This window comes from Oryzias latipes, chromosome 14 (genome assembly GCF_002234675.1).
Source record: "Oryzias latipes chromosome 14, ASM223467v1".
NCBI classification, from domain to species: domain Eukaryota; kingdom Metazoa; phylum Chordata; class Actinopteri; order Beloniformes; family Adrianichthyidae; genus Oryzias; species Oryzias latipes.
Window position 1 is genome coordinate 25014607 of NC_019872.2, and position 10464 is coordinate 25025070.

Sequence of the window (10464 nt, forward strand, 5' to 3'; positions counted from 1 at the left end):
CTTAAATTATTTAAAAAAAAATTCTTTTAATTGTGAACTATCAAATAACCTTTGGTACATTTTCTATGAGTAGATTATTCACAAGTGTAGTATTCCCAACGTAAATATTTCCAGAATTATTCAAGCTTTAATTGGCTTTACAAAGAGACAATGAAAATGAATACGTTGTATAGTTTAATTATGTCTTAACTTATTTCCACCATGTATTTTAAACAACTCCACACCTACAATCTTAAATGTCTAAAAATAAATTTTGGTCACCTTTAGAAAGCTTCATGTATTTTTATTTTTCAACGTTTTCCTTGACTCTATAAACTAAATAAATAATGAAAAATAAAAATGAAAAAGGCTCATTTTGTCATTGTTTAAACTATCACCATTCGCAGCTTTCATTTTCTTTCTCCAATTGTAGTTATTTTATAATCATTGTGTTTATATTAAGATTTTTAGTCAGCTTTTGTAAATTACATGTTAAGCTCTTCTGTCCATTTTATTTTAAACTTGTTGAACATGAAAACATAAATAGCACTTCTGTGTAATTTTGTAGTATCACACTTTTGTCACTAGGTGTCGACACAAGGTTTGCAATGTAATCATAAATATTAGAGACGAAGAAGTAAGGGCTCGATCTCTATGGAAACGACATTTTATTTGTAGTCTCATGTTTTAGGGTTATTTTTTTGCATTATATTTGTTGTTGTTGGTGGTGTTTATTTTTTACTTTTCTTTTATTAATCCATATCTATTTTTATAATTTAAACAACCAACAACCTAACTGACTAACGTTTGGCTAACGCTGTTGCTAACTTATCCTTAAATTTGTTTGCTAATTTTCCACACATGGCAGACGGTTGGAACACAGATACGGGAGAAGCTGTTTATCGGTCACAGGATGTTGTCAAAAACTTGAAAATAAAGTAAGTAATCTAAGACGATGTGTAAAAAAGAAGTTTATGTTTTGATTTGTTTTTGTTTGTGTTAACTCTTCAGAGTTCGCATTGAGAGGGTGACCTCCACAGCAGCCCTCTCTCAGCACTTCCAGCAGCAGGTTCTGTCCCAGCAGGAAGGGGGAGATATTGAATTAAAAACACTTTCGTCGCCGGCTCAAAAAGGTAAAATAAGTTACTGTGACTGACTGTACGTAAATGTCTCAAAATGAGTTTTTGAGTTGTGTATTTTATTATTAAGGAAACATTTCCACAGAGTTGGAAATTATTATATCTATGTTGTTCTTACAGGTGACAATGAAGATGAAGTTGTTGTTGGTTGGCAAGAAAAAATCTTCAGTCAGGTATCCTTATCATTCCAGTGCTGCTTTTGATGAAGAGTATTAAACGTTTGTGATCTATCGTCATATGTGGGTCATTCCAGTATGAGATGGAGTTATTCCAGACTGAAGCGGTGTGTCAAACTCCTCTGGACCGACAATACCACAAAGAAGTCAAGGCCCTCATCAAGGCCAAAAGCCGACGCAGTCGCAGAATTTTCACCTACACCGATCATGATCGCTACACCAATTGTCTTCCACTCCACCAACTGGTTTGTTGTGTTTTGATGTAGAGTCACCTTCATCCTATCATTTTAACCGCATGGTTTTACCACATGAAAGTCAAACTTTTAAAATTTAAAGGTCATTTTCTGATGACATGATGATGTGACATGACTCAAATGTACCTGAGCTTCAGTTCCATAGTATTGGATTTTTACTTTATAGAATCAGCAAAGGTTTAAGAGTTTTGATGGTGCATGGATTTTGTTTGATTTTATTCCATTGCATTCAGACTTTTTCTATCAAAGATTTCTTGCAGTATTTTATGTCATTGCTGCTTTGGTTAAATACTTCATTGGCATTTTTCTTTTCATAAATACAAATGAGAGATTGCAGATTTAAAAATGTCAGATTTGCTTTTTTTTTTTTTTTTTTTAAATCTTTACAGGAGCACACAGATCTACTGACCACAACCAAAACAGGTCCCACCTTCCTGGCTGAAAGGATGGCTACTGTCAAAAACAGACGACAAGAACGGCGAACCATGTAGGTGAAACGTCTGTTTTGGCAGGAAAAAGATGAGCCAAAAGAACTTTTAAAGCTTAAAATAGACAGAAAAAATGTTTTAGACTTCTATTTGTAAATGTGTAAGTGCAGTTCAAATTAGAATAAATTCATAGTGGCGAGCCTTTAACAAAAGGTTGTTTACTCAGCTGTACACTTTGTCTTTGACACTGGCTTGTGTTGCAGGGACAGTAGCATTCCTAAAACTAGAATTATTAACTGGGAGCCCACAGAAGAGTTTGTGAGGACCAGTCGTGTGGTGAATAATGCCATGCAGACTATGCACATCATGGGGGATCTGGGCCCTCCTGGAAGGTATGACCCATAATTCTTTGTTTTTCCATTTCCTTGCCAAGATATGTATAAACTATTATCTCATCACCATCACTGACCCTTCAATGGCTGCAGACTCAGGAAAACTATCGATTTTAGTTCTTTTTTTTTTTTTTTTTTTTTTTTTTTTAACTTGTCCTGTCCAACAGCTGGGCAGGCAGATGAGAGCTGAGGGCCTCTTGTGTTGGACATATTTTGCTTTAACAAGAGGGGTTATTAATCTTCAGACAAACCAAAGGTATGTCTGAATAAACCCCTTTTGTAATTGAGGCCAAACTTTATTAATTTCAATCATGTTTGAAAATCTTTGGTGTTGGACCGGACGGAAAATGAAAGAAGGGAAGAAGAGAGAGGGACGTTAGAGAGAGGGGGGGGGTAGGAGGGTGATAATAGGAGGGGAAGGGGGGTAAGACCATGAAGCAGCATAGAGCAGACAGGTTTACTGGTTGTTTATCATTACGGTAAGGTTCAAATGTAGTACAAAAAGGGCGGGGCCTGTCCACACACACTCAAATGTTATCAACACACCTGCTAGCTGCAAAAATGTCCACATGCCAACATGTACACAAAACAGATAGTGTTCACACACGCATACTTATGCCTTTAAACCAACTAGTGTGAGATATTTCATTCATTCAATCATGCAAACTATTAGTGCAAAGGTGAGCTAACACCTGTGTTCAGGTGAGTGTTTATATTCTTCTAAAATGGATGGTGGAATGTGAAAAGAAGGAGGAGGAGCGCGATTTTAGTTCTTTTAGATCTCAGTGCAGCATTTGATACAGTTGACCACTCAATTTTATTACAACGTCTAAAATCTTGGGTTGTTTTTTTTTGCCACAGTTCTTAACTGGTTTTATTCTTATTTATCGGACACAGGTTTTTTTTTAATGTTTTCATCTGCAATTCTTGCTCATCTAAGGTGAAAATGACATGTGGCGTTCCCCATGGGTTCAGTCCTGGGATTTCTGTTATTTTCAATTTACATGCTACCACGGTAATACGCAGACATAACCTTAATTTTCATTTTTATGCCGATGATACTCAACTTTACCTATCCTTTAAACCTGGTGACCATGGTCTTTTGAAGAATCTCAATAGCTGCATTGCTGATATTAAAACCTGGATGGCCCAAATTCTTTTGCAGTTGAATATGGACAAAACTGGAGTTATTATTTTTGGTTCAGTTGAGGCCCGAAATGGTGTGGCTCAGAAATTGGAGTCTTTGTCTAACAATGTTTCTTCAAGCTGCAGAAATCTGGGAGTGAAATTTGATACCAATTTGAATGGGGAGACCCATGTTAAATCTGTGGTCAAATCTTGTTTCTGGCAAATACAAAGGTTATACAGAATAACCTCTCTCCTATCAAAAAAATGTCTTGAGATGGTGATTCATGCTTTTATTTTTTCCCGTCTGGACTATTGTAACGCACTCTACACATGTCTTTCACAGCAGAGTGTGTATCAACTCCAGTTAGTCCAAAATGCGGCCACCAGACTCCTAACCAAAACCAGAATGAGAGACCACCTCACTCCAGTTTTAGCGTCTTTGCACTGGCTCCCAGTCCATTTTAGAATAGATTTTAATGATGCATTAATAGTGCATTTAAAGCACTCTGTGGTCTGGCCCCTAAATATATAGCCGATCTCCTCATTCCTTACGTACCTGGTCGCAATCTTAGATCTTCGGCAAAAGGCCTTTTAACAATCCCACAATCTAGATTGAAGATCAGGGGAGACAGGGCCTTTGCTGTAAGAGCCCCAACACTCTGGAACAGTCTCCCTGAAGAGATCAGGCTCGCTGGGTCCCTACCATTATTTAAATCTCTTTTAAAAACCCACCTCTATAGGAGTGCTTTTAATGATTTTACCGGTTCTTAAATTTAAACATAGGATTTATTTAAATTTTTTTTTTTTTATTGATTCATTGATTTTAACTGCTATCACTGTTTTGTGTGTGTGCTGGGTTTTATTACTACATACTGTAAACTGTTTGTAATCCGGATTTTGTCTCATATTAATTGTACAGAATTTAGTAATCTCGTTTTCGAAAAGTGCTATATAAATTAAGTAAATTATTATTGGTACTTAGACTGAGGATAAAGCTTCTCTACATGTATTTTCTACATCTGAAACCAGACAAATCATTGATGTTTTGTATGATATTTTCCCTTGTGCTATTTTGTGGGGTCCAGATGCACATACCCCACAAGACAGCACAAGGGTTGTAAGAGGTAAACTTTTTAATCTCATGACATGCAGAGCTGGCCAGTGCAAAGCTCTACTAACCATTTGACAGGATGTTTATTGTGAATTTTCAGGCTTGGTCAAAAAGAGAACGAGTGCCTGCTGATAACTATAAAAACCGACGGCCATGGAACTATAGTTGTAAAACCTGACTTCAACAAAGGCCGAGAGCCCTACAGGCAAGTTTACAAGGCTTCTGTGATGGCTGAGAATGAATCCTACATTTTTTAGCGTATCATTTAACCCTTGTGCTATCTTAGATGACCCCACCCTTGCATTGACGTGTAATTCCTACCATGACAAAGGTGGATAAAGGTGGAAAGATTTCATGTAATCCATGGACACCAGTGAAGATCACAAATCATTGAAGAAAAAAAGTTCAGAGCACTGAATAGTGGGTCTAGATGACCCAACTCCCAATGGTAAAGTGCCTAGGATAGCACAAGGGATGAGTAGAATGGCAGCAGTAAGCTGCAAATCCTAAAACGATTGTATGTTTAAAAAAAGAAAAAAGCAAAGTACATTTAAAACCACAGCAAAAATAATAGAGTGAATCAGACATTTAACCGGACGTTTGTGTCGTTGGACAGGATTGTCGCTGAGGGAGAAAACCGAGAAATATGGCGTCTTACTTTTGAGAACGTATCAAAAAGCATGAAGCCAGAGGAAAAAAACAAGGAGCAGAACATGTATAAAGATGTGAGTCAATATCAGCATTTTCTAATAAACCAGGAAAGAGATTCAGAACATTTTTATTGCTAAAATGGAAGATGAAAGCTGTAATCAGGATCAACTTTGTCCCTCCTCTTTATAGCTGTATGTGAGGCACAAAGAGTTCCTCAGTGGTCTTGTTGGACAGGACTTTGAAATGGTAAGGCGTTTTTTGTTTTAAACTTTATTTTTATTGATTTTTTGTTACATGAAAACAAACCACAAACTACATTCAAAACAGAGGTCAATCCTGTGTCTATTTGTTGAAAAGTGTCCATTTTTTCCACATTCGGTGTTATTGTGACTCTTGCAGTCTCAGCCTGTATGTTATTGTTTCCGTTGAATAAATGTCGTTAATTGCTGGTAAGGCGTTTTAATGTAACGTTTTTAATTCAAATTTTCAATGCTTACCATGGTCTAAAAAAAAGACAAGTATGTTATGATCTATCAACTATATACTAAAGAGCAAATTCTTACATTTGAGGAGTTTTAGCCAAAAAAAGGTTTAAGGATTAAGGTTTAAGGATAGTTATCACTTGAGTAAATGTTGACTTGTATTTAGGTTTGTGAGCTATGAGATGTGTGTTGTTTAGCCTCCTGCAGGTACACTGCGTTACCTGATGAACGGAGAAATAGGTAAGTCAAAAGGCAGAGCTAACTTTAGCAGTTATATATATATAATACACGTTTAGAATTAATAACTACTATTTTTTTACAGTCTCAGCTCAAGGCTTTGAATATGACAACTTGTACATACACTTCTTTTTGGAATTGCCCAATAGTAAGTCTTAAGTATCAGTAGTTGTTTGATTGTTGTTTTTGCCTCTTTAGCTGTAACTGATGTTTTTCTTTCAGATTGGTCCAGTTTGCCTTCTCAGTCTCTATCAGAGGTCACCCAGACCTGTCGGACCAAGTCTCTTGAAAAGGTGTGAACGTTTTGCATACGCTTAGCTTGAAAAGCTACACAATTCCACAACAGTTTATCTAAAAAAGTCTTCAAGACTAGCAATTGCTGAGTCGACAATGAACGTCTCTGCCGAAACATACCTTTAAAAGACTGGAAAAGTAAGAGCATCAGTGTAGGAGAGTGCAGCAGAGGCTTAGTTAAAGCATAAAGCTCAGCCACAACTTGCTGTCTGTCTGCAAAATTCTGTAACTGGAAATAAAAGAATCCATAAACGGCTTTGCCACCCTGGACACACCAGTCCCCAGAAGCTAACCGGGGTAACGCCTGATTGTTTCTTTAATGAGAGATTGTCTGGGACTACTATGTGCTGTAAATGACTGCGGGCACACAGTGGGCACTCTCCAGTGTTTCCATGTGCCTGTCCCAAGTCTGGTTAAAGAACAGGGTTTGGCATCTGCTGTACAACTGAAGTCAAATGTGCAAGTCTTGACTGGGCGTCCCTTTTAAGCTAGATGCCCAAAGGAAAAAGGCCCTGTAAATGTGTAGAGACAAAAAACAAGTTTGTCAAGTGGTTGTTGCTTTAAGGTGCATCTCGGTTTTGTACTGACAATGCATTCCTGTATATTTTCTGATACTTAATGGCTTACATTTAGAAAAAAAAAAATCTTGATTGCTTGCATGTAAGAGACTAGGGAGCCGGTTTAGCTCGTGCTGGTTTGCGGCGCCTTCCGTCTGTGGAAGTTCATGTTTTACTTCGAAGCCCATCGAGACGACTGTTGTTGTGATTTTGGACTATACAAAGAAAATTGAATTGAATTGAATTGAATTGAAACCCAGGTTCAAATCCGGGCTGCTCCCTGTTCCCTTCTCTACCTCTGTGCCGGTCCCAAGCCCGGTTGCTTTGAGAGGCTTGCGTCAGGAAGGGCATCCGGCGTAAAACATTGCCAAGTTTACCATGCGGCTCGTTCGCTGTGGCGACCCCTGATGGGAAAAGCCGAAAGAGAAACAACTTGCATGTAAGAGACTAAACCACTTTTTTGAGTGGAAGTTGTTAAACCCTCAACAAACTCTCCGTCTACAGGAAGATGTGGCTTTCTTCAGCTATCCCTTCACTTTTGAGGCTCTTTATATGAAGCAAAAAGACGGTGAAGGTTAGTATCAGCTGTTAAGTATTATAGCATAGTTTATGTTTTATGAATCCAGGTTTTATCTTACTTTAGAAGGCATTCCTCAGTGGCCAGTGATTTACTTCAAGGTTCTTTCCTTGGACTTCTGGCAGCGCTATCGAACGGAAGGCTATGGTTATCTGCTTTTTCCTGCCACGCCCGGTACGATGTATTTCCTGAAATCTCATTTAAATTCAGTTTATTTTGTTACTGTTCACATTTAATCAAGGGATTTCTAAATGGTTAGTGTTTCTACATCTTGTTTGTGTTTGTATACCAGGTAAACATACCATGACATGTCACACATGGAGGCCTGTTCAGACAGGGACTGTGTCTGCAATGAAGCGCTTCTTTATTGGAGGTTCTGCTGAGCTTGAAGATGACAGTTATGTCAGAACTCCAGGAACATTCAAGGTGAATCAAAGCTGGCTCAAACAAAGTTTTAGACAATTGATGTTGATTTTTATCAGGTATAAAGTTAAATAAATATGTTGTGATTTTATCGATACATACTCCTTGGGCAGCTGGGTTTCAATTGTCAGTTGAAATTGAGTCAATCCTAACTTCAATAAAATTATTGATTCTTCCATTTCTGAAATACATTTTTGTGAATATTATTTGTCAAAGCAAAAATTAAACGTTTTCTTTTTTTAAATCACTATTTAAGTAATCCAAAAAATTGGACTTAGGATAGAAATCTGAAAACAAATTGATGATTATTTTAATTTTTGCTGCTATATATTGAATTAAATTGTACACTTTTGAATAAAAAAATCAATAATTTGCATTTACTGTGACATTCTGGTGGAAACCATTTAACGGAGTGCAAATATCAGAATAACCAACAGACTTTGAAAAAAATGATTTCTTTGGGTTTTTGATAAACAGGGACTTGCTTTTGATACATGATTGAAACAAAGGTGTTTTAGTATTTACAGTATGTGTATGTTTTTTGTTGTTATTCTCTAACATTTTTGTATCAGGGGGACAGGCTGAGTCGCTTTGGTTTCTGCACTGTAACCACAGGAAGCGTCACTTTTAACCTGCACTGCATCCAGCAAGCCAGGTGAGTGTCAGGTAAGCGTCAAACAGGTCTCAGTCTGCCAGCAACATAACTACAGTGGTCTTTTGTGTCCGTGTGTACATTTCAGGGCATTTGTGGATGCTGCTGTTCTGAAAAGGAGGAGACAGAAGGTTTTTGAGCATTTGGGAGGATTTAGTCAACAAGGAGCTGTTTGCAACATTCTGGGTAAAAAAAAACAAAAAATCCATTTGACTTCCAAGCCTCTTTGCACTGAAATTCTGGAGGTCTGAACTTTATTTAGGGATCAACATTTGTTGGGCTATTGGGATGCAATTAGGATTTAAAATGTGCTGTATTTAAATGTTAATAATAGTTTCATTTAACACGTTTCATGTTTTTCTCTGTCAGAGGCTTTTCAGAGAGCGAGGAAAAAGATGCAGGAGGCCAGAGAAAGTTTTCCGAGAGGCGTAATAAACACTGGTTCCCAACTCCAACAGGAATCCTCAGCATGAGACTGAAAACCAAACTTTCAGTGGGACTGAGTGGAAGAAGATCCTGGCACAGACTCAGAATTTTGCAAAGATGACTCTCTAGTGACCGGTCCAGTGAGCATCTGTGGAACATTTCATGTTTTAAGGATTAATAAGTCACTTTGTCAGGTTGTAATGATGCAAAACATACATCAATCCACCAAAATGTGGAAAAAGTGACCACACCTGCCTTAGAAACTACAGGCAAATTTCACAGCAGTTTTTAATGGCTAAGGAACTTGTTGAAAATCCACTCGGGAGTTTTTTTTTGTTGCAATTAACTCTTTTACAAGTTCTAAGCTGCTTTTCACCTCCTGCCCTCTACAGAAGCTGCTGCGCTCATGTTCTGCCAGTACCTACTGATGTACGCAGATACGAGAAATGTTCTGGTGCTGTTTAAATCTACTAAAGCTTACTTTTTACTGTCAGAAATAGCCTAGTGATTAACAGAATGAAGCTGAATTAGCCACTAACCAGGAAAGCCTTTGTGTCGTTTCCCTACATCAACGGGTCTATTTGGGGCAAAACAGAGACTCTTGCTTCATGTCCCTCAAAAGGATCTTCTCAGAGCTAATCTCAATTTACCTGACCCTCTGCTGCTTTACTTTAACCTGGTTCCATGAAGCACCATACCAACTTTCAGTTAAAGACATTTAGCTTTTTTCTCATTTAAACTCAGTTAAATTATTATTGATCTGCCCCTTAACAGTACAAAACTATTGTTACAGTCTACTGTAAAAATAGAAATTGAAATCCTCCTGAAACATCTTTTTCACAAATCAAGCAATCTCTATAGTCTTCTCCTTCTTTTTAGAGCCGGTCTTAAGGATCTCGTCATTCTCATTTGATCAGCCTATGCACAATTTATGCATCTGTTCTTTTGCTATACTTGATACAGGGATGAATGGTGCTTGGTTCAGAATAGGATTTTAAAAACGATGCCAGTTTGGCTAAAAGAGATCATGTTCTCAGGATTACTGTCAGGAAAAAAAAATCAGCTGATTTTAATTTGTTGGGGTAGTTTTTGCATTTTATTGCATATAATTCTACAAATAAATGTTTTTGCTACAAAATATTTGAAGTTTCATTGTTGTTATACATTTGTTATTTTAATTAAAGCAACATCCTTTTTTTTTTTAAAACAAACCCAACTTTTTATGTCATTTTTATAATTTTGAAGCCACACTGTATATAAGTTACAGGTGAAAAATAAAGTATTGGTTTCATGGATTGTGGTAGTTGACCCTAATGGGCTTTTGATAAAGCTTAATTGATTTCTTTGCTGTTTGTATGCTGTTTCTCAGTGAATATCAAATGAAAAAAAAATAGATTTTTATCTTTTGTGAAGCGTCATTTAGTTAAGAAACTAATGCATTTTATTTTTAGAGAACGTGTTCTTTGATTTTATGAGGATTTACAACACTGACCTAGGTTAGAAAGGCTTTTATGTGCTTGCAATTTAATCTTTAACTATGTAAAAAAGATTGTAATTT

At 37.0% G+C, this 10464-nt stretch overlaps 1 protein-coding gene across 1 annotated transcript; it reads left to right on the top strand.

The window, feature by feature from the left end:
• The first annotated feature begins 617 nt into the window (after nucleotides 1-617).
• Nucleotides 618-10199, top strand: mks1 (Meckel syndrome, type 1). The gene is made up of 18 exons (XM_011483911.3): nucleotides 618-917; nucleotides 991-1112; nucleotides 1239-1291; nucleotides 1372-1539; nucleotides 1938-2035; nucleotides 2240-2368; nucleotides 4708-4812; nucleotides 5224-5332; nucleotides 5448-5504; nucleotides 5938-5980; nucleotides 6063-6125; nucleotides 6200-6270; nucleotides 7333-7402; nucleotides 7472-7579; nucleotides 7698-7831; nucleotides 8401-8483; nucleotides 8569-8666; nucleotides 8850-10199. The coding sequence occupies exons 1-18, from the start codon at nucleotides 841-843 to the stop codon at nucleotides 8951-8953; spliced, it is 1692 nt and encodes a 563-aa protein (XP_011482213.1). The 5' UTR covers nucleotides 618-840; the 3' UTR covers nucleotides 8954-10199.
• The last annotated feature ends 265 nt before the right edge of the window (nucleotides 10200-10464 follow it).

Excerpts from the sequence above, each read along its gene's own strand:
- mks1 (XM_011483911.3), top strand. The coding sequence starts at position 841 with ATGGCAGACGGTTGGAACACAGATACGGGAGAAGCTGTTTATCGGTCA. Across the intron at positions 1,113-1,238 it reads TTCGTCGCCGGCTCAAAAAG|GTGACAATGAAGATGAAGTT; the intron begins GTAAAATAAGTT and ends TTGTTCTTACAG. Across the intron at positions 8,484-8,568 it reads CACTGCATCCAGCAAGCCAG|GGCATTTGTGGATGCTGCTG; the intron begins GTGAGTGTCAGG and ends TGTACATTTCAG.